At 48.0% G+C, this 24,583-nt stretch overlaps 2 protein-coding genes across 2 annotated transcripts in view; one reads left to right on the forward strand and one right to left on the reverse strand.

Moving 5' to 3' along the window:
* The window catches only part of LOC114790190 (receptor tyrosine-protein kinase erbB-4-like), a 154,499-nt gene extending 141,587 nt beyond the window's left edge, over nucleotides 1–12,912 (reverse strand). Inside the window, 1 exon segment of the mRNA XM_028980016.1 lies at nucleotides 12,423–12,912. Within this exon segment, the coding sequence (XP_028835849.1) occupies nucleotides 12,423–12,495 (73 nt within the window). The 5' untranslated portion in view covers nucleotides 12,496–12,912.
* Nucleotides 12,913–19,839: 6,927 nt separating this feature from the next.
* Nucleotides 19,840–23,724, forward strand: LOC114790873 (receptor activity-modifying protein 1-like). Its single transcript, XM_028981283.1, has 3 exons — nucleotides 19,840–19,996; nucleotides 20,258–20,393; nucleotides 23,105–23,724. The coding sequence occupies exons 1-3, from the start codon at nucleotides 19,960–19,962 to the stop codon at nucleotides 23,358–23,360; spliced, it is 429 nt and encodes a 142-aa protein (XP_028837116.1). The 5' UTR covers nucleotides 19,840–19,959; the 3' UTR covers nucleotides 23,361–23,724.
* Nucleotides 23,725–24,583: the final 859 nt, after the last annotated feature.

Genomic DNA, 24,583 nt, shown 5'->3' on the forward strand with positions numbered 1-24,583 from the left:
GCCTCCCAGGAGACACAACGTCACCGGCACAATTAGCCAATACAGGACCAATTACAAAACCGCACTAATGGCATCTCCACCACAACGCTTTACACACACACACACTCACACACTCACACACACTCACAGTCTCTTCATCCGCTTTGTACATTTTCACCAGCGTTTTTAGGATTCAGATCGTGACTTTGTGAGATACCAAGCAGGAGCAGGACGTGGGTGACAGGAAATGAAGGTGACGTTGTGACGTTTCTATATGACCAGGCGGTCGGCTGGTTCGAGTCTCGGGTCTATAGAACCGCTCCTCTCCATACGAGGCGCTGCTTGTACATTTGCTCGTACATTAAATTTACATTTTATTAGAAAAATGCATTCATTTGATTTGCAATTCGTGGCCACTGGTGATTTGATGCGAAATTGCTGAGGAGGCGCAAACTGAAAAAAAAACGTCGGGCATAACTAACTTGGAGATGTACTGAAAAAGTAGAAAGTTACTTACTGAAAACGTGTTGGTGCTTAAACTGAGCTGAAATGAGATACATCTCGGCTGGGGATCAGTACGTTTATCATCGTGCTTTTCCAGCTCTCGGCCCCGCCCCTCTGTGTGCCCCGCCCTTCTTCATCTCTGATTCTCATGTTGTTAATACAGGAGGTTACGTCTCCACGGTCAGGTGGAGCCTGAAACCTTGTCCCATGGGTGACGAGAAGGAAAAGCAAGATCTGGTGACAGTTTACAAATGCACATTGTCCTGGGCAAGAACATTCAGGAGGTTCTTCTGGAGATGGCCTGAAGCTGCGGGATAAGATAAGTGGTAAAAGTCTGAGTAGCCATCGTGTGAGGACCACGCTGATGGAGGTGGCATCACTCTACACAGACTGGGAACCCGTGCGATGTGTTTTTTTAAATGTCTATCGGCAGCTGGACGTGTGGAATGGCCCAGCGCTCCTCCTATCTCTGCTGCTGCAAGGTGGCTGCTGCTTCTCAGATAGCAGGCGGGTTGTGGAGACCCAGGCTGGGAGCCTAGTGTGGAGAAGCTGGCGCACAGGAACAGAATATTAATGACGGATTTTAGGAAGAAAAGAACAAAGGGATTTAAAAACAAAGTACGGAGGTGAGTATTCGGAGGCTACTACAATAAAAAATGGCCAACAACAGAGCCGAGAGAAACGTGCAGTGACATTCTGCACCCCCAGCCCCCCAACACACACACACACACACACACATGAATAAGAATTAAAAAGTGCACAGGGTTAGCAAGCACGCTCATTTTTCATCTTTATTCATCTGAGAATGAGAAATTGAATCTGGCAACCCTGCTACCGAATCATTAGAAGGTAAATGGAGAAATATTGGCTGATAAAACTCTCCCAGGGAAACCCCGTCTCCTAATTTCACTAAAGGTGACCATTTTATTCTGCAGAGACCAGGAACCGGCAGGTGCAAATGAAATAATAGGATCAAGAAAAAGCACAAAGTTCCGGAAGCCTCTGTGGTAACAACTGAGTGTATTTAGACTTTTCTTTATTTTTATTATTTCTACAATTTTCAGGTAGAGGATCCGACGATAGAAAAAAATCTTTAGATCCAACTGCAATGATTGAATTAGCAGAAGAGCTCAGAACCTCAACTTCAACTCGATTTCAGTTTTCTAGGAGGCCTCCCGGAATGCCGGTGAGTAAGTGAGTGAATATGAAGTCACCGCGTAACCACGGTAAATTCTGGTAAACTGAGCTCTGCTGAACGGTGCAGCGAATTTCTGAATAAGACATCGGACGTCCAGTTCCATTTACAGTCAGCTGTTGTGGGGACACAGTGGCAGGAAGTGGGGTTTCAACCTGATCATTGACGAGTGTGTTACCCAGAATGCAACAGATTATGCAGCTGTCATATCCTGAAATCTTATCAGGACACCATCTGACCAGGCAGTTTATAATGACCATTCTAACCATATCTAACCATGTACATGTCTCGATATTCTAGAAGATTCCATTATATGATCTAAAAAAAGAAGCGAAGCAGAGGTACTAGTTATATGGCAGCTGGAGGGGAAAGTCATTAGAAGGTCCTCCTCCTCCTCCTGAGAAGAGCATTTCACTGGGCACAGCTCTCCAGGTGCAGGCCAGAGCTCCTTCCTCCTGCCGCTCTTTCATTTCCATGCACCACTGCTGCCTCCCTCCTTCCTGAGGTCCTCACGGACACAGAGCCAGCACTCAGCTCCGAGCATCCTTATCGCCGGATGAAGTACAGCTCAGGAAGGCCGCACACCTGCAATGTTCTAGGAGGTGGTTTACATGATTCATCCTGCCTGGAATCTGCAGGCGTGTGGAGAACGTCCTCACTCTGCTGAGGAACCTATACAAAAACCATCTATGCACTTATGGATCAATGGATGGACTCACGAAGCGAAGACCAAAATGGACAAAAGCATGGACGCCTGTTTAAACTGGCGTCATGGACATGAAACCAACAGCGACAACAACATTTATTTCTTATAAAATGACATACAGTACGTCTCAGTGGGAAGGAGTGATAGAGAGCGACGCCCTTCCAGGGGTGTCAGTGCAGGGCTGGTGATGGTTTGTCCAAGAAGAGAAAATGTCCTACAGTTGTAGAGGTGGAGACGTCCACAGTGCAGTAAAGAGCATCCTGGACAGTGGACAGGGTTTTAGTCTGGAGACGTCACGCCCAAAAAGAACAATGTGGGTGAGGAAAAGGAGATGTTTTTTTATGGCTCTTCTCCAGAAGAGAAAAGAAGTGCGTTTATCCTCCATCTCACTCCCTTTTTCTGGCTCATGAAAAGAGCAACGTTGGAAAGAAGCGAGGGGGTCCCCGCTTCAACGTCCTCTTCTTTAAAACCAGCAGCCACGGACGTTCAGAACATCCTTTGTGGTGGAAAGTGGGGTCCTGAATGCGACCGGGCGTAATTATCGCTCGTCTGTTCCGTCCAATCCGGTCCCAACTTCATCATCGGGACAAAGCCTCTCGGCTGCACCTCATTTAGGGTTCTGTCTGATTGCGTCGCATCGGATTACTCCGCCCTGCGAGGGCCCGCCGAAGACAGAGAGTCTCGGGGAGACCGGGGACCCTCATCATCGATCACGAATTGACAAGCTGTCACCTCGGCCCCACGGCCCATTTACACCTCGCTCACCGGCGTCCACGATCCTGAGCGGCGGCTCCATTTTATCCTCCAACCGCGCGGCGGTCCCCGCGGAGTCATTAGCACACAGGTGGCGAGGACCCGGGCCCCTGCGAGACGTCTGGGGGACGCGGGTTATTTATCGGCCGGGGCCAGACAGCTGCTGATGAATGGAGCTCCAGAGCGAGGTGGACACTTTCATTTAGCCGAGTGGAGCGCGGCGGGGTCTGCGGGGACGATCACGGACGCTGGCCTTGAACAAACAACCATCAGACGCTGCTTAAACAGCGGCCACGCCCGCGGCTTCGCGCGTTCCCCCACATCAATAGGACTGGGGCACGTAATTAGCAGACGACACCCCGTCTTTATCGGCTCAGCGAGACGTTAATTACATTCTTAATGAAGCCAGAGTGTTAAAGAAGTTCAGCAAGTGTGTGTGTGTGTGTGTGTGTGTGTGTGTAGGGTGGGAGGGGTTAGGACGCTCCTGATGAGCAATCTGGACGGTCGGCCCCGCCATATTGCCGGGGTCTTATTTAATGAGGCGACCACCACAGACAACATGCGTGCTGATGCAAATAAGGTCACATGCCCGAGCTGGCCGTCCACGCAACTCTTTAATTGTCCCTCCTAATTACACACTTCTCTCAACACGGAATCTACCGACGGAATTCCGGCAGAATCACAGCCAAATGAACGCTAACTGACCTCAGAGAAGTCTTTAAAAAGAAAGAAAACCTCAGTTAAGTAAAAGTGAGATGATGATGTCATTGTGAGACACTGCAGCACAGCACGCGGTGACACGGTGAAACGTGTCCTCTGTATTTAACCATCACGCTTCGAACCGGCAACCTTCTGATTACGGGGCCGCTTCCTTAACCTCTAGGCCACCGCTGCCCCCTACTTAAGGTGGCAAAGCCAATATTACACGTGTACTTAGCTGCAAACGCCGTTGTGTGAAGCCCTGAGTTAAACGGCCCTCGGCGGGAAAAGCAGGCAAACAAACAACATAATACCACTTTCCCATGATGCCACAGTATCCTGCAGGCTGGCCAACCCCCAGGCTGCGTTATTAATAAAAAAAGTCCTCTCCATGCTGCACATCGCAGCAGCTTTCTGCAAGAAACACTGGGGAGCAGGAACCAGCCTCTCCGTCCTCCACATCTCCTCCATTCATTCGTGGCCAGATGAGACCCCAAAAGATTAGAATACGTGACGTTCACTCCCAATACTGAGCTCCAAGAATTCCCTTCAAGCAAACAATGTTGGGTGGCAATACAGAGTAATTCTTGCAGCAGCTGATGTGTCATGTACATCTGCATACTTTAAATACAAATGGTAGCTGGTCTACCACTATGTACCATCCGACCTCTACAACTAATACAAAATGCAGCGGCACGACTGATCTTCAACCTTCCCAAGTTCTCCACACCGCCCCTCTGCTACGTTCCTCCACTGGCTCCCAGTAGCTGCACCATCAGGTTCTAAATACTGATGCTGGCCTACAAAGCCAGACATGGAGTAGCACCATCCTACCTCACAGCCCTTATTACACCTCACACTGCACCTCGTATACTCCGAGCCTCCAGTACTGCTCGCCTGGTCCCTCCATCTCTGAAGGTAAAAGGAAGACGCTCATCTAGACTCTTCTCCGTCTTGGCCCCTCGGTGGTGGAATGAACTTCCAGCTCAGTCACCTGAGCACCTTCACACGGCAGCTCAACACCTTCCTCTTTAGAGAAGATTTAGATTAAATTGTAATGTTCTTGTTGTCGAACTTTGTGTACAGAATCTACAACAGAGTGAATAAAATAGATGTATTCATAGTTGGGGGTCCTAGTGAACCAGGAATTGATCTCTTCATCGATGGTAACTTGGTAAGCACGTTGCAAGTCGCTCTGGATAAGGGCGTCTGCCAAATGCCATAAATGTAAATGTAAATGTAAATGTAAATGTAAAAGGTGATAATGAGCCGTAACACCGCAAGCTAAATTAAAGGAGGCACCTGCATGGAAGTGAATATGAAGAGGAGTGGTCAGGTAGTCATGGTTAACTTATTACACAAACACCCATTTTATCCATGTAAATAACTCAATTTAATGTAATTAATTAAATAAATAAAGCCGACTTCGTTTCACTTGTTGAGTTCACATGCGCTTCGCTTTCCAGCTGGCACTGCCACCATTTTCTGCATGTAGTTGATGTTTGCGTCGGGTCTGGCATCAAAGACCAGACTTCACTGCCAGTTTGGCTCCGTCCGTCTCCTCAGCCAACATGAGCTGTTACAGCTTCACTCACCTGAACATTTGGTCAGAACTATAACGCTCTGGAGCAGCACCTTTACTAACTTTTAATATATCTATTAAAGAATCTATTTTCCTCTGACTTTAAACACAATAACTAATATTGCATTCATCAGTTCATCCATCAGAATTAAAGCGCCTGACAACCTGCATGTTGGTGTTGGTAGTGGGCGTGGTCACGTTTACTAGGAATTAAAGCGCCTGATAACCTGCATGTTGGTAGTGGGCGTGGTCATGTTCACTAGGAATTAAAGCGCCTGATAACCTGCATGTTGGTGTTGGTAGTGGGCGTGGTCACGTTCACTAGGAATTAAAGCGCCTGATAACTTACATGTCGGTGTCGGGAGTGGGCGTGGTCACGTTTGTGTACAGGAGGTACTAGGAGTGTAGAGAACGGAAGGAAACAGAATAAAGATGGACATGTCAAATATTGACATGAGGAGTTTAACTTGGGGTGGTGTTGGGGTAGCATGTATGGAAGCGATCAGGTGTATAGGATGCCTCCAAACCCCGGACAATTTAAAAAAATCCCAGCCAGGCACAATTTCCAGGTCTTAAAAAAAGAGGATAAGTCCCAGGAAAAGAAGACATGTCCAGGAAAAAGAGGGCGTTTGGTGACAGCTGTCAATCAGGCCTACAGGCTCTTTAAAATAAATGTTCTGGGTTTGATGTCTGTAACTACTGATTTGTGCAGAGATCTTATTCAGGAATCCATGGCTGTAGGTTTGGTATGTGGGTCAGGGCCTCAGTCATTTGTTTTTGTAATGAAGGAACAAGAGATGCTCCGGCCCTTCATTAGGGACAGGATCAGCCTCGGGGCGTAACACACTTCTCCTCTCATCCTTCCAGCCCATCGCTCCCTCCCTCCCTCCCTCCCTCCCTCATCGTCTCCTCTGGCTGCCTAAAGACTTGTTGTTCTAATTAAGTAAATGAGAGAACGCAAGATCGAAAACAGATGGTGGAGAGGAAGGAAAACGCTCTCCTCCATCTTTTGGGGTGCCCGAGGTTGAGCGGATGCCACTCATTCGAACCTTCAGCTGCACCTGGTCCCACGGCCTCCGGGTCTCTCCATCTTCTCCTGGCCTATTTATTGGGCGAGTGGTTTGGTGACTGTGGTGAGTGATGGGCGGGCGTGTCCCTCTCCAGGTCCAGGTGTTTATGAATGATTGTATACGCTAGCGTGGAGCGCTAGCGCAGGGACACGCACACAGACCTGCGTACCACCCAGTGCCTTTATCTCACACGCTCTGTGAAGGTCCATTAATATTTACACACCGCACAGTGGGGACCGGGCACAGTGGGGACCGGGCACAGTGGGGACACAAAGACTGAAGACCGAGGAGGTGGAGGAATGGAGATTCGCAGTCGGCTAACGCCTCCTGGACAGCCCTGTCACTTGTGATCCGCTCCAAACCCACACGTCCATCTCCCCGGCAGCCACAACGTGACAGGTGACAGTGGCCGTGCGGCGGAGCCGGCCGGGGTACGCGGTAATGAGCGACCTCTCCCGGGCCGCTTCCTAACACCTTCCGACAGGCTCCGTCTGGCGCGGCCGCGATAGGATCTGGCGGCGGAAATGAAAGCCGTCCTCGTGGTGCTGGAGCGGATTCTGGCAGAGGGGACGCATTAAGATGTGCATGTAGGTGATATCTTATTGTGGCAGAAGAAGAAGAAGAGCGCCATCAGCTCACTTCCAGCCAGGACCAGCGGGGGTGGAGGGAACGACCGGCGGAACACCCAGAGGTGACTGCTGCTGGAACGCTGGCGTCTCCGGAGAGGGACGAATGAGGACAGCACATTCGAGGAGAGTCCCCAAAATCCAGTCCTCACCTGAACAAGGGTGGAAATGGGGTCTCCAGGTTAAAGAAATGCCTAAAGATGGAAGTCCTGTCTCCAGAGGACGGGAAAGTGTGTCCTGTGGTTCTCACACACACAACATGATTAATTGAGGTGATTGGGTTCGTAATGGTGGCTACTGTACTCAAGGGAGACTGACTGTTGCCCCTACAAATTTCACCACACACACCGAAATTCCACTTCCTCCCGAGCTCGACAGCTAAAATTAGAGTCTTTCTCTCGTAAACCATCCCACCCCGCCCCGTTTCACCTTGCCAGGAGGAATAGCTGCGTTTCATCGCACCACACACCACTGTGTGTGTGTGTGTGTGTGTGTGGTTGCGTTTTCAGTTGTAATGGTACCCACATTAAAACGAGTCCCCCACCTAAGAAAAAAGAATGTGAACCACAGCTATGAGTGCGTATATTATATAGGGAAATGTGTATTTATATTGTTTAAATTTGATAACTACAAATCACACATCAGAAATACCAAGGAATGTCTTCAATGAGAAATGCAATATAATAAAAAAATGTAATTTAACATTTATATTAACAGTATTTACCAGACTTCTCCAGAGCACCTTATGGTCGGTAGTATGGACAGTCTCCCTCGAGACACTCAGGGTTCAGTGTCCTTCTCAGGGACACAATGGTAGCAAGTGGGGTTTGAACCTGCGACTTTGTGTGTCGCATTGAACTTTTATATTGAAGAAAGTTGTGTGTTCACTACGTCATTAAAGTGCTAATCACTAATCACTGGATTGATTAGAAAATGTTTCTTCTGGTCCCAAATGATGGTGGCGCAGCTCTCTCTCGTAGTCATTACGAGCGGCGCGCCCCTTCTGCACGGCGGTCCCTTTAAACCAGCAGCCAAGCGAGGTCACACACCGTCACCCCCATCTCTTCGCCGGAAGTTTTATGTACCTTTAAACTCAGGAGAGGCTCTGGTGACATTTCTGCAGGGTCTGCGAGGTGACGACGGTCTGCATACCTTCCTGATATCAACAAGCTCTCCACAGCACACACACACACACACACACACACACACACTTTACATGCACCACGACTGTAGACGCTTGGTGGTACAAAGACTCGCTATGCGCATTATTATTTAAATGGAATAGGAAACGTCATAAATGAAGAAAATTCTAACAAAAGGAAACCGTTCCAAATAAGAGAGGGTCATGTACGGAGGAGTAGCCGCGCGAGGGGACAGAATTCCACAGCCGGGGGGCAGCGACCCCGCATGCCCTGCTGGTATGAAGCTGGAGATAAACTGGTCTGAAGACCAGCACAGTTCTGTTTGTAGAAGCAATCTGCTGTATTACAACTTTCAGATATTTCTGACAATTATTAACAGTTGAGAACTGTCTCACACACACACACACACACACACACACAGTACATGTTGGAAGTGGCCACGTTATACACACGTGGACAGGTGCATAGTGGACATGAATATTGTTTACATTCATGCTTTCTGCACGTTATTTATAGAACTGCTTTATAAATAACCTGCAGCGCCATGTTTTTACATTTCATGCAGGTTCCCAATTGTACTGTTATGAATATAATAAATAAGAGTTACATTAAATTATGCACCATATGCCTGACTGTTATATTCATTCATTCAGATGAATGTCATAATATTTTACGTTATTGCCTGATATGATATGAGTACCCAGTTTTTTGGATCATTTAAATTCAAGTATAATATACCAGAACAAGTAAATTTGTGTCATTTTTTTTTAACAAAAGCCGCACACAATTTTGCACAGAACCTGTTGTGCAGGTGCGGTGTGAGTCCATGGTGTGAGTCCATGGTGTGAGTCCATGGTGGAGCCCATGGTGGAGCCCATGGTGGAGTCCATGGTGGAGCCCATGGTGGAGCCCATGGTGGAGTCCATGGTGGAGCCCATGGTGGAGCCCATGGTGGAGTCCATGGTGGAGCCCATGGTGGAGCCCATGGTGGAGTCCATGGTGGAGCCCATGGTTTCGTCGGACCACCGGAGCGCAGGATTCACGTCGTCGGCCAAACAAGAGAGTATCCAGGAACTGCGCCTCCTGAGGACTTGAATCTGTCAGTAAAACTTTACCACAAATACGACTCGCAACTGTCCACACTGCTCTCCACAGTCATGAATGGAACCTCCATCCGTCAATAATCAGACGGAGGAGGAGAAACCAACATCCAACACGTCCCCCACACTCTGATGGACAGTCTCTGGTGACAAGGCTGCCACCCTGTTATTACTCTTCTTAGTATGTTCAGAAACGCAGCATTGTGGGGACACAATGCCACACTGATAGTGTGGGAGGCTTTGTGAGGACCACACAGACTCCATTGTTCTTCCAACGTTTCCTGACACCCTAATAAATCCCGCAACACAATGTGGGACGAACGAATTAAGAAACGAGGCCTGTACCTGCCAACAGCAGTCATGCCTGCGTCAGGCAACCCGTCAATCATCTATCAAACTCCGTAGTAATTAGTTAGCCTCAGAATGGAAGTTGTCCAGCGCACAAGCACAAAGTTTCTGGAGTTTACACACCGTCTACACCATCATCACACGTCCGGACGACCACCTGTCTGGAACCTGCACCGACTCGCCTGGACTTCTAACAGGGACGAGCTGGGACAGAAAAATCGACTCTTTACATTTTCACGACATAACACATCTTCGTATCAAAAAATGCACCATCATGCGGAGCATTTAGTTGAACTGCTGGATATTCTTACATTAATTAGCTTTATTAATTAAGATGTATGACTGAAGACCAGGGAACGTTCTAAAGACCGTTCTAAGGTGGATGGTGAAGGTTATGACATTGTGTTCTGATATGGTGGGGTAGTAGTGGCCTAGTGGTTAAGGAAGTGGCCCCGTAATCGGAAGGTTGCAGGTTCAAATCCCGAACCGACAAGGTTCCACTGAGGTCCCCTTGATGAAGGTCCCGTCCCCACACACTGCTCCCCGGGCGCCTGTCATGGTGACCACTGCTCACTCAGGGTGATGGTTAAATGCAGAGGACAAATTTCACTGTGTGCACCGTGTGCTGTGCTGCAGAGTCTCACAATCACTTCACTTCCACGAGAATCCAAGTGAATCGTTCCACTTTATTTTGATTCTGCAGGAGGCAGAAAGGGGTTAAGCACCGACGGGCTGGAGACGGGAGGGGGGCGGGACGGAGGGACGGGGAGGAAGAGGGTCACCGGCTCTGATACCCGCAGGGTGGGGGTGTGGGTGGCGCAGTTGTTTCTGAGAGGAATTACAAGTGGCAGAGAAAACAGACCCCGGCAGCAAAGAGAACTCTCCGGGGGGCGCCAGCGCCAAGACGCCCGCCGCCCCCGATCCGGCGGATCACGGCGCGCCTTCTCCTCCCCCTCGCCGAAGATGCTGCTCGCTCGCAGAGGGACGAGGACCAAGATGCAGGGAGGGACAGCAGCGGACCAGAGCCTTCAACTTTCCAAAGACGCCATTGCTCTGGACGATTACACACACACACACACACACCCCCGCCAGGAGCTGGCATGGGCCGACCCGACAGAATCAAAGGCGGCTATTCTCCACTCCGCTGGTCCTGCTGGTTCACTTCGGCCAGGAAGCCCAGTTCGACATGGGAAACGTGGTCAGCTGGGACCTCACAACGCCACGCGCAACAAGTGACGCTCTGAGGACCGACCAACTAGACAGGGCAAGTCGAGGGTCTTAATTAGCCCGAGATAAATTCTCATTTCCTCCCGGCCTACCAACACGCCGACGAAGCCTAATCCCATCCGAAGCCCATGAATAATTTGATACTGGAATTCCCGCGTCGGCAGCCGGCAATTTCCTCCAGAAAGCCTGAAATGTCACCTGGGGGTCAACTCCGCCTCCGGCGTTACAAAACCATCGCCAGGCCAGGCGTGCCGGGCAGGTGACTTCCTCACGTTCTCCAGCACGTTGGCACCAACGTGGCTTCTTCCTGAGGGTCTCCTGCGCATCAGAGCGCCGTCTCACCGCGGTCCACATGAGAGGTCATAGTGCACTTGAAGGTCAGAGGTCAACGGCTTGAGGATATGACGAGGATAAGACATTGGGCACTAAAATATGCAAAAGAGACAACCAGGAGAAAAGGTCTCATGTCCCGCTGGGACGTTCTCTAACTTTGCGTTGGGGGTGAATAAATTGTGGCACAACGCTGACGAAGCCGCCCGCGCTCGCCAAAACGACAGAAGCCGATTCATGAGCAGCCAACGCCGTCCAGGACCTCATCTGGACACCATGAAGACCAGTTTACTAAACACGCTCATTTTCACCCGTCTCCCATAAACCATCACTGGGTTACTGGTCCATTTCAGATAGAAACGTGTTACTGGTCTGACTGGTTCAGATAGAAACGTGTTACTGGTCTGGTTCAGATAGAAACGTGTTACTGGTCTGACTGGTTCAGATAGAAACGTGTTACTGGTCTGGTTCATATAGAAATGTGTAACTGGTCTGACTGGTTCAGATAGAAACGTGTTACTGGTCTAGTTCATATAGAAATGTGTTACTGGTCTAGTTCATATAGAAATGTGTTACTGGTCTGGTTCATATAGAAACGTGTTACTGGTCTGGTTCATATAGAAATGTGTTACTGGTCTGACTGGTTCAGATAGAAACGTGTTACTGGTCTGGTTCATATATAAATGTGTAACTGGTCTGACTGGTTCAGATAGAAACGTGTTACTGGTCTGGTTCATATAGAAACGTGTTACTGGTCTGACTGGTTCAGATAGAAACGTGTTACTGGTCTGGTTCATATAGAAACGTGTTACTGGTCGGAATGATGGAGCTGGACTTGCGTTACGCGCGTTGGTTCCGTGACGCCTAGATAACGTTCAACAAGCCTGATCCTGTATATCGGATAACCCGTCCACCCCACCACCCCGCCACCCTCTCAGGACCCCCAACAGGCGCGTAACAGATACTCAGCGTGCGCGCGTCAGGGGTTCCGCACCCAACGCAGCGCGCAGATGGAGACTCGTTAAAAATGAATCATTTTAAAAAAGACCAAACTGTCCGCGAACATGACCCGAGAACTTTCCACGTCATGCGCGCTACACGGGTTCGTAACTTTGGGATGCAGGGGACCCGCGGAACGCGGCGCGCACCCGTGCCACTCACCTGACTGCGCGTCGCCGAGCCAGACCAGGGGCGAAGTGAGCAGGACGCAGCGCAGGAGGGCGGCCAGCTTCATTCTGTCCCGGTTCCCGCTCTCACATGTCCAGTAAAGTATCCCGTCCTCCCCCGGGCCAACTCCGGTGCGCAATTCGGACCGTCACATGCGCGCAGCCCCGATGTCGCGCTTGTGGGGGGTACGGGGGGGGGGCTTCCTGTCGCTAGTCGACGTTGTTCGTGTGATGAGCGACTTTAATCGGAATTCTTCCCGCTTCCGCTGCGCCTGTCGCTCCGTCGGACCGCTCGGCGCTTACTGTGTCATTACTCCTGACTGGACGCGGCGCCCGGCCACGCCCCCGCCACATGCCTGCCGCCGCCCACCTGTCAGCTGATTGGCCGAAAGGACAGGTTTCATCGCGCGGCCACGCCCCTCTTCTCCGGCCCGGCTACACCTGCTCCGGCGCACAAGCCGCAACGCCAAACATGTCCGATATGTCGGTCCCAAAAGCCCGGCACATTCTGAGAGGACTGCGCATCGGCGGCCGCCCGGACGGACGCTGGGGGGCGCCATCGCCTGCCGCTGACTGCGCATTGCATTTAGGGTAAAACACAACTTTCCAGCGAGCTCCGGCGCAGCTTCCCATGCAGTTGATCAGAAGGAGTAAATACGAATGATTAGGGGTGATCGGGGGCTTCTCTGGGTCAAGCGGCCGCGCATTGAGCGCCGCCGGAGGATTTGCTGTGTGATTCCGCCACCTAGCGGCCAGCGGCCCTCAGTTCCATTACATTAACATTTACGCCCCTATCCAGAGAGACTAACAATCACTTACAAACAGGGACAGTCCCCCCCCTGGAGACACTCAGGGTTAAGTGTCCTGCTCAGTAAGTGGGGTTTGAACCTGGGTCTTCTGGGTCATAGGCGAGTGTGTTACCCACTAGGCTACTACCACCCCAATTAATTCAGGTTCCTAACGAGGAGACTGGAGGAAACATTTACATTTACATTCACATTTACATTTACATTTATGGCATTTGGCAGACGCCCTTATCCAGAGCGACTTGCAACGTGCTTTCAAGTTACCATCGATGAAGAGATCAATTCCGGTTCACTAGGACCCCCAACTATGAATACATCTATTTTATTCACTCTGTTGTAGATTCTGTACACAAAGTTCGACAACAAGAAAATTACAATTTAATCTAAATCTTCTCTAAAGAGGAAGGTCTTGAGCTGCCGTGTGAAGGTGCTCAGTGACTGAGCTGGAAGTTCATTCCACCACCGAGGGGCCAAGATGGAGAAGAGTCTAGATGAGCGTCTTCCTTTTACCTTCAGAGATGGAGGGACCAGGCGAGCAGTACTGGAGGCTCGGAGTATACCAGGTGCAGTGTGAGGTGTAATAAGGGCTGTGAGGTAGAAACCACGACAAGGAAACTCTGCTCTTGTTCTGGGTCATAAATGGCGTTGACTGTGACTTGTGAAACAATTACAGCACATAGTGACCCCCAAATAAATGTGTCCTCTGCATTTAAGCCATCATCTTGATTAGCAGTGGGCGTGAAAGGGAGCAGTGTATGGGGACGGTGCTTAGAATTTGATGGAAGGTTCAAATGTCTGCAAAAAAAAAAAAAAATACAAAACTGATCTGAAAATATCCACATCTGCCATATTTGGTCCACATCTGGTCTCACAGCTCTGACCTTTTGTGTTATGGGTGTTGCTAGAAACCCATAAACGTCCTAACTGGATGCTGTGATGGATCAGTGAGGGAAGGCATCTCAGCAGATGTGAAACCCTCTTCTCCGCTCTAGTCTAGTGACCAGCAGAATATGTGAATGAACACATTAAAGAAATACAAATTTCTGAGTCAATTTGCTGTGACAGTTTTTGATGCTGGAAGGGTGAGTGGCGCACCCGATGACAACCCCATCATTTGTCACAGCAGGAGTTGCATGCTGTTCCGCTAGGAAGAGATGCCACCAAATCAAATCAGAAGAAACCAGCAGGCAGGCAGGTCCACTCGCTATCAAAAGGTAGACAATTGCCCGAGGTCCCGCCTCTGCAGGGGCCACAAAGAGCTAATAAACCGCTGTTTAATTATGCAGTATTATACAATAAAAACGACACATCAAACGGCTCTCTTTTATTCCAGTCCCACCACGAATCCTGTTCAGGTGTCAAGGCCTGACTTTGCGCTGTAATCGCTGTGCGCCCGATGGTATGTCCTGTCGTGTGCAGGCTTTGCCGGGTCATTTAGGTCAATGTTTGTGTTTGTTATTTTGCCGATTGATTAATTTACTGTTTCCAGTTATTGTTTCATAGATACAAATTGTAAAAGAAAAGAAGAAGCAATACAGTGAAATGATGACTCCTTACGAGAACCACCAGATGGAGCTGAACATTCAAACTTGATTTCCTACAACAGCCTTTTACACTAGGAACCTACTAGTGAATAATCTGAACATCTGACTATATTCGTGTGTGGTGCTCACACGTTTCTTATGAATGACTTCAGAACATACACCTAAAGAGAGTCTTCATCAGCCTATGTAAAACAGGAAATTCCTGCTCACATCACTGCGTGACATGTGAGGTAAGCCCTGGGGAGGAAGCAATCGATGCAGCGACTGTTTCCGTGGAGGTCAGATCAAAGGTTAAGACAGAGCTTAACAATTCCACAGGAAATCGTTTCAAAAGCAGCAGGTTCCACCTGAATTTTACAGCGTGCATCAATCCAGGCTCATCTTACTGCATTTAAAACGACTGCGTGGGCAGTGATGCGCTTTCCTTCGACCTCTACAGCAAGCGATCACTGTAATGGTTTCACACTAATCATCCTTCATTACTGCTCCTTTTTTTATTATTTGGTCTTTTTTCTTGAGTGAATGATCATCTGTGCACATGAACATCAGGTCAGTCTTTAGACTTGATACACAATATTACACTTTTATTATTACTCATTTACTCTACTACAGCAAATACTACACACTGAACAGTCAAAATTGGTATGATTATCACAATATAAATAAATTCACTGTGCAAATTTACATGAGATATATCATCAGGTTATTTTTGATGTAAGCATTATTCTGTTATCTCTACCACTGAGGATTTAACTTGTCACTTTCCACTGTTAACGCTACCGGTGATGAGTAACACTCATCACTTTATCTATGTTAACTCTACTGGTGATTAGAAACACTCATCACTTTCCACTGTTAACTCTACTGGTTTATTCAGGTTCTATCGATGTTAACACTACCCGTGATGAGTAACACTCGTCACTTTATCACAATTAACTGTACCGGTGATGAGTAACGCTCGTCACTTTATCGATATTAACTCTACCGGTGATGAGTAACACTCGTCACTTTATCACAATTAACTGTACCGATGATGAGTAACGCTCGTCACTTTATCGATATTAACTCTACTGGTGATGAGTAACGCTCGTCACTTTATCGATACTAACTCTACCGGTGATGAGTAACGCTGGTCTTTTTATCGATATTAACTCTACCGGTGATGAGTAACGCGCGTCACTTTATCGATATTAACTTTACCGGTGATGAGTAACGCTCATCACTTTATCGCTGTTAACTGTACTGGTGATGAGTAACGCTCGTCACTTTACTGATATTAATTCTACCGGTGATGAGTAACGCTCAACACTTTATCGCTGTTAACTGTACTGGTGATGAGTAACGCTCGTCACTTTACTGATATTAACTCTACCAGTGATGAGTACTGCTCATCACTTTATTGATATTAACCCTACCGGTGATGAGTAACGCTTGTCACTTTACTTTTATTAATTCTACCAGTGATGAGTAACGCTCGTCACTTTATCGCTGTTAACTGTACCGGTGATGAGTCACGCTGGTCTTTTTATCGATATTAATTATACCGGTGATGAGTAACGCTCATCACTTTATCGATATTAACCCTACCAGTGATGAGTAATGCTCGTCACTTTACTTAAATTAATTCTACCAGTGATGAGTAACACTCGTCACTTTATCACAATTAACTGTACCGGTTATGAGTAACGCTGGTCTTTTTATCGATATTAACTCTACCGGTGATGAGTACCGCTCGTCACTTTATTGATATTAACTCTACCGGTGATGAGTAACGCTCGTCACTTTATCGATATTAACTTTACCGGTGATGAGTAACGCTCATCACTTTATCGCTGTTAACTGTACTGGTGATGAGTACCGCTCGTCACTTTATTGATATTAACTCTACTGGTGATGAGTAACGCTCGTCACTTTATCGATATTAACTTTACCGGTGATGAGTAACGCTCATCACTTTATCGCTGTTAACTGTACTGGTGATGAGTAACGCTCGTCACTTTACTTATATTAATTCTACTAGTGATGAGTAACGCTCGGCACTTTACTTAAATTAATTCTACCAGTGATGAGTAACACTCGTCACTTTATCACAATTAACTGTACCGGTGATGAGTAACGCTGGTCTTTTTATCGATATTAACTCTACCGGTGATGAGTACCGTTCGTCACTTTATTGATATTAACTCTACCGGTGATGAGTAACGCTCGTCATTTTATCGATATTAACTTTACCGGTGATGTGTAACGCTCATCACTTTATCGCTGTTAACTGTACTGGTGATGAGTAACGCTCGTCACTTTACTTATATTAATTCTACCAGTGATGAGTAACGCTCGTCACTTTATCGCTGTTAACTGTACCGGTGATGAGTCACGCTGGTCTTTTTATCGATATTAATTATACCGGTGATGAGTAACGCTCATCACTTTATCGATATTAACCCTACCAGTGATGAGTAATGCTTGTCACTTTACTTAAATTAATTCTACCAGTGATGAGTAACACTCGTCACTTTATCACAATTAACTGTACCGGTGATGAGTAACGCTGGTCTTTTTATCGATATTAACTCTACCGGTGATGAGTAACGCTCGTCACTTTATCGATATTAACTTTACCGGTGATGAGTAACGCTCATCACTTTATCGCTGTTAACTGTACTGGTGATGAGTAACGCTCATCACTTTACTTATATTAATTCTACCGGTGATGAGTCACGCTTGTCTTTTTGTCGATATTAACTCTATCGGTGATGAGTAACGCTCGTCACTTTACTTATATTAATTCTACTAGTAATGAGTAACGCTCGTCACTTTACTTATATTAATTCTACTAGTGATGAGTAACGCTCGGCACTTTACTTATATTAATACTTAGATTAAATTGTAATTTTCTTGTTGTCGAACTTTGTGTACAGAATCTACAACAGAGTGAACTAAATAGATGTATTCATGGTTGGGGTCCTAGTGAACCGGAATTGATCTCTTCATCGATGGTAACTTGAAAGCACGTTGTAAGTCGCTCTGGATAAGGGCGTCTGCCAAATGCTGTAAATGTAAATGTAAATGTAATTCTACTAGTGATGAGTAACGCTCGTCACTTTATCGATATTAACTTTACCGGTGATGAGTAACGCTCGTCACTTTATCGCTGTTAACTGTACTGGTGATGAGTAACGCTCGTCACTTTACTTATATTAATTCTACTAGTGATGAGTAACGCTCGTCACTTTATCGATATTAACTTTACCGGTGATGAGTAACGCTCGTCACTTTATCGCTGTTAACTGTACTGGTGATGAGTAACGCTCGGCACTTTACTTATATTAATTCTACTAGTGATGAGTAACGCTCGTCACTTTATCGCTGTTAACTGTACTGGTGATGAGTAACGCTCGTCACTTTACTTATATTAATTCTACTAGTGATGAGTAACGCTCGTCACTTTATCGATATTAACTTTACCGGTGATGAGTAACGCTCGTCACTTTATCGCTGTTAACTGTACTGGTGATGAGTAACGCTCGTCACTTTACTTATATTAATTCTACCAGTGATGAGTAACGCTGGTCTTTTTGTCGATATTAACTCTACCGGTGATGAGTAACGCTCGTCACTTTACTTATATTAATTGTACTAGTGATGAGTAACGCTCGGCACTTTACTTATATTAATTCTACTAGTGATGAGTAACGCTCGTCACTTTATCGATATTAACTTTACCGGTGATGAGTAACGCTCGTCACTTTATCGCTGTTAACTGTACTGGTGATGAGTAACGCTCGTCACTTTACTTATATTAATTCTACTAGTGATGAGTAACGCTCGTCACTTTATCGCTGTTAACTGTACTGGTGATGAGTAACGCTCGTCACTTTACTTATATTAATTCTACTAGTGATGAGTAACGCTCGTCACTTTATCGTTGTTAACTGTACTGGTGATGAGTAACGCTTGTCACTTTACTTATATTAATTCTACTAGTGATGAGTAACGCTGGTCTTTTTGTCGATATTAACTCTATCGGTGATGAGTAACGCTGGTCTTTTTATCGATATTAATTCTACTAGTGATGAGTAACGCTCGTCACTTTACTTATATTAATTCTACCAGAGATGAGTAACGCTCGTCACTTTACTTATATTAATTCTACTAGTGATGAGTAACGCTCGTCACTTTACTTATATTAATTGTACTAGTGATGAGTAACGCTCGGCACTTTACTTATATTAATTCTACCAGAGATGAGTAACGCTCGTCACTTTACTTATATTAATTCTACTAGTGATGAGTAACGCTCGTCACTTTACTTATATTAATTCTACCAGAGATGAGTAACGCTCGTCACTTTACTTATATTAATTCTACTAGTGATGAGTAACGCTCGTCACTTTACTTATATTAATTCTACTAGTGATGAGTAACGCTTGGCACTTTACTTATATTAATTCTACCAGAGATGAGTAACGCTCGTCACTTTACTTATATTAATTCTACTAGTGATGAGTAACGCTCGTCACTTTACTTATATTAATTCTACCAGAGATGAGTAACGCTCGTCACTTTACTTATATTAATTCTACTAGTGATGAGTAACGCTCGTCACTTTACTTATATTAATTCTACTAGTGATGAGTAACGCTGGTCTTTTTGTCGATATTAACTCTATCGGTGATGAGTAACGCTGGTCTTTTTATCGATATTAATTCTACTAGTGATGAGTAACGCTCGTCACTTTACTTATATTAATTCTACTAGTGATGAGTAACGCTCGTCACTTTACTTATATTAATTCTACTAGCGATGAGTAACGCTGGTCTTTTTGTCGATATTAACTCTATCGGTGATGAGTAACGCTCATCTTTCTTGATCAGTTTCCATTTTTCTGTACTGTACGGTATTAAAGTTGAGGGAGTCCTGGTTTTATATCCCAGCACCCTGGCAGGGTGGGTGACATGCGGGGACCTCCACGCATCTGTGACGTCACGGCGGAGGGACGCGGGCCGCTGGAGGGCAGCAGGCGGACGCGGTTCCTGCGGAATCTCCGCTGCTGCGCTGTGATTGGCTGCCTCGTTAATGTTCTCTCTCTCTTTATAGCAGCTCGGAGGAGCATGAGAGGAACCTGAGGAGAACATGACGGGAGAACATGACGAGTACATGAAGATCGCTGCAGAATCCGAACATGGGGCCGAGATTCGCGCTTCTCCTCCTGCTGACGGGTAAGCGGCTTCTGGACCTGGTCTTCAGCCTTCTAAACCCTGGTCAGGAGAGCCCGTAATCAGTAACTACATCTAGAATGAGGAGACAGAGGGGCGTTTTCTGAAGTGAAATGTTCAAGTAGACATGAGGAAGTACAGAAACCCGGACAACGTCCAGCATTCAGCTCCGAGAGTGACGTTAGTGGAGATAAAAGATGTGGGGTCCTGGACGAGTTGTCCTTCAGAAGGTTGAAAAGTAACCGCTCTTCTTGCCGCTTGCAGCCCAGCGGATCGTAGCAGCCACGTCCTGCCACAGGAGCTATGAGGAGTTTATCGGCGAGTTGTGCCTGGCCAAGTTCTCCCTGGACATGCAGGCTGTGGACCAGGGGCTGTGGTGCAGCTGGGAAGACACCCTGGAGTGAGTCTTCTGTCCCCAGACACCCGCCGCGTCCCCGTTCCAAGCGGTCACGATTAGAAGTGTATTAGCACAGGGACAATTTCAGCGTTTCCCAGCGTGGTCTCCTTCCACCTCGCTCTCTCTCTCTCTCTCCCTCCTCTCTCTCTCTCTCCCTCCCTCTCTCTCTCCCTCTCTCTCTCCTCCCTCCCTCTCTCCTTCTCTCTCTCTCTCTCTCTCCCTCCCTCTCTCCTTCTCTCTCTCTCTCCCCCTCTCTCCCTCCCTCTCTCTCTCCCTCTCTCTCTCCTCCTCCCTCCCTCTCTCCTTCTCTCTCTCTCTCCCTCCCTCTCTCCTTCTCTCTCTCTCTCTCCCCCTCTCTCCCTCCCTTCTCTCTCTCCCTCTCTCTCTCCCTCCCTCCCTCTCCCATTTTCCATCTCGGCGACGTGCCCACTGCGCTGCTGGACGGTGTCGGTGACATGACAGCCGTAACTCCACCAGAGAGACTCCGGGAGGGGAAAGTGGGAAAATAGTTTTTGGAACCGTAGTGTGTGATTCTGTACGAATATGAACATATTCATCAGCTGAGAAGTCCAGTCGTGTGGCAGCGTCACCGTATGAACGTAGTCTGGAAGTCGGTGGCACCGTCACCGTATGAACGTAGTCTGGAAGTCGGTGGCAGCGTCACCGTATGAACGTAGTCTGGAAGTCGGTGGCAGCGTCACCGTATGAACGTAGTCTGGAAGTCGGTGGCAGCGTCACCGTATGAACGTAGTCTGGAAGTCGGTGGCACCGTCACCGTATGAACGTAGTCTGGAAGTCGGTGGCACCGTCACCGTATGAACGTAGTTTGGATGTCGGTGGCACCGTCACCGTATGAACGTAGTTTGGATGTCGGTGGCACCGTCACCGTGTGAACGTAGTCTGGAAGTCGGTGGCACCGTCACCGTGTGAACGTAGTCTGGAAGTCGGTGGCACCGTCACCGTATGAACGTAGTCTGGATGTCGGTGGCACCGTCACCGTATGAACGTAGTCTGGAAGTCGGTGGCACCGTCACCGTATGAACGTAGTCTGGAAGTCGGTGGCACCGTCACCGTATGAACGTAGTCTGGAAGTCGGTGGGCACCGTCACCGTATGAACGTAGTCTGGAAGTCGGTGGCACCGTCACCGTATGAACGTAGTCTGGAAGTCGGTGGCACCGTCACCGTATGAACGTAGTTTGGATGTCGGTGGCACCGTCACCGTATGAACGTAGTCTGGAAGTCGGTGGCACCGTCACCGTATGAACGTAGTCTGGAAGTCGGTGGCACCGTCACCGTATGAACGTAGTCTGGAAGTCGGTGGAACTAATTGAGCACCCGGTGAGGCGGAACATTAAAACCACCCTCATGCCGTTCCACGGTTAATTACGAATGTTCTAGAAGAACAATTCCTGCTGCATCACAGTTCCTTTAACCTTCAGATCCGCACACTTTTAACTGCGGTGGGTACCGGTCACTGTCTCCATGGCGATGGGAATTATTTATCATTCGAACACGTTGGTGGAAATGACAGGAAGTCTTCTGTTCTCCTGATGACGCAGGACAGAATGAAAAGCCGATATTTCCCAGGTTCCCCTGTCGAACCCGGACCAGGCGCCCCGAGCATCTGCTCGTGTCCTCGTCACCATCAGATGCTTGTCTGGTTAAAATTAGCCGCGTTAATCCCGACTGTAACACGACCGCAACGTTCGCCTTTTGCCTTTTGGCTGCCGGTGTCCACTAGTTGTGCGTGCCGGACAGTCTTTCCCGGGAGACCGGGACCGCTTGACACCATTGATGAGGCTGGACGATCCTCTCGGGGACAGGAGAATCCACTACGCTCATACAGGGACGTGGAGGCTAATAATAGAACCTGGGAGAAGTTAGCTGGCCTTCTAGAGGCTGAAGGACCTTGGTGGCCTCGTTAAAAAGCCAGAGCCAGAAATACCCACACAGCAGACGTCCGTGCAGCAAGTTCCGGAAAATGTGTCTACTGGACACGCGGGACACTGCGTCTATGTCCCTTTTTCTTTTTCTCTGTGTGTAGAAGATCTTACATTTACAGCATTTACCAGACGCCCTTATCCAGAGCGACTTACAGTCAGTAGTTACAGGGACAGTCCCCCCCTGGAGACACTCAGGGTTAAGTGTCCTGCTCAGGGACACGATGGTAGTAAGTGGGGTTTGAACCCGGGTCTTCACTAGGCTAGTAGCACCCACCACCCTTCCTGGTCAGCTTCTAACAGAAGAAGAAGGGCTGCATTATTATAAGAGTTATTAGAGAAATTAAATTGGTTGATCCATGGGACAGAATTGAATTGAATGGTGAGGCTGGGTTCTCACGATTCGATTACGATTATATCGATGCATCATGTTCCTTACGTTACTTCACACAAGGTTTTCAAATACGAGAGTTACGTGTGGACGCGTAGGCTTGCTACAATGAGCAGATAAAACGTCTGGTTCAGGTGAGCGTGGACAGAATGTCAGAAGGTTCTCCTTAAAACCAGCCAGTTGTGCTCAGCCCGCCGTGCGCGGTCTTCTAAACTCCCGGTAAGACGGTGGTCTGGTGTTGTAGATCCCTGGACGCTTTTCCCTCCAGTCCCGGCGCTTCGATTTTATTAATAATGAGATTTTATAAGGTCATTATGACATAATCGGTTGAAGTGCCCGTTCCTGGGTGGGTTCTGACGTGTCAACCCGTTCTTCTCCGCAGACCTTATGGATCTCTGACCAACTGCACGTACCAGGTGGCCCTGAAGCTGGGCTGCTTCTGGCCCAATCAGATGGTGGACGCGGTTTTCATCGGCATCCATCGCAGCTACTTCCAGGACTGCGCCCTGACTGGGCGGCGGCCCCATGACCCCCCGAATCGCATCCTGGGCCCGTTCATTGCGGGGCCCGTGGTGGTGACTCTGCTGGTGACTGCTGTGGTCGTGTGGAGGAGCAAGCGCGGCCAGGGCATCGTGTAGCCCGGATGGAGGCGTCCACAAATCCACAACTAACTGATGTAACGCCGACACCCCAACCTTCAGAAACGCGGGGGGACGTTACGCAACCGGCGTGCCGGCGGCTAAAAATAATCCCACCTCCCGTCCTCACTGGGGTCGCGTTTCAGCCAGTTCTTCCCCAATTCAGGGTGTCGGGGTCACCGTAGCTGCTCCGAGGTGCTGCATGTGGTAACCGTCTCCATTTCCAGATGGACTAGATGTATGGACGTGGGGGAATTCTACACGATGATGTTCGAATTTCCAGGTTTTTTAATTGCAGCCTCGGTTATTCACGGTGTCCATGGTCACAACAATAAACCCGACGGTGTGGTTTCCTTCCACAGCAGAGGAGCGTCTGTTCATCTTTATTCATCCCAGCATGGTCCACAACTGCACACGCGCAACGTTATTCATGCGCTTTTATTTCCTTACAGACAACTGGAAAAGTGTGAGTGTGTCAAGTCACAGCTCTATGTAGGAGTGTGTGAGTGTGTGTGTGTGTGTGTGTGTTGAGTCACAGCTCTATGTAGGAGTGTGTGTGTGTGTTGGGTCACAGCTCTATGTAGGAGAGTGTGTGTGTTGGGTCACAGCTCTATGTAGGAGAGTGTGAGTGTGTGTGTGTGTGTGTGTGTGTGTTGAGTCACAGCTCTATGTAGGAGTGTGTGTGTGTGTTGGGTCACAGCTCTATGTAGGAGAGTGTGTGTGTGTTGAGTCACAACTCTATGTAGGAGTGTGTGTGTGTGTGTGTTGAGTCACAGCTCTATGTAGAAATGTGTGTGTTGAGTCACAGCTCTATGTAGGAGTGTGTGTGTGTGTTGAGTCAAAGCTCTATGTAGGAGTGTGTGTGTGTGTCAAGTCACAGCTCTATGTAGGAGTGTGTGTGTGTTGGGTCACAGCTCTATGTAGGAGTGTGTGTGTGTTGGGTCACAGCTCTATGTAGGAGTGTGTGTGTGTGTGTGTGTGTGTTGAGTCACAACTCTATGTAGGAGTGTGTGTGTGTTGAGTCACAGCTCTATGTAGGGGTGTGTGTGTGTGTTGAGTCAAAGCTCTATGTAGGAGTGTGTGTGTGTGTGTCAAGTCACAGCTCTATGTAGGGGTGTGTGTGTGTGTTGAGTCAAAGCTCTATGTAGGAGTGTGTGTGTGTGTCAAGTCACAGCTCTATGTAGGGGTGTGTGTGTGTGTTGAGTCAAAGCTCTATGTAGGAG

This window comes from Denticeps clupeoides, chromosome 5, assembly GCF_900700375.1.
Source record: "Denticeps clupeoides chromosome 5, fDenClu1.1, whole genome shotgun sequence".
Lineage (NCBI taxonomy): Eukaryota > Metazoa > Chordata > Actinopteri > Clupeiformes > Denticipitidae > Denticeps > Denticeps clupeoides.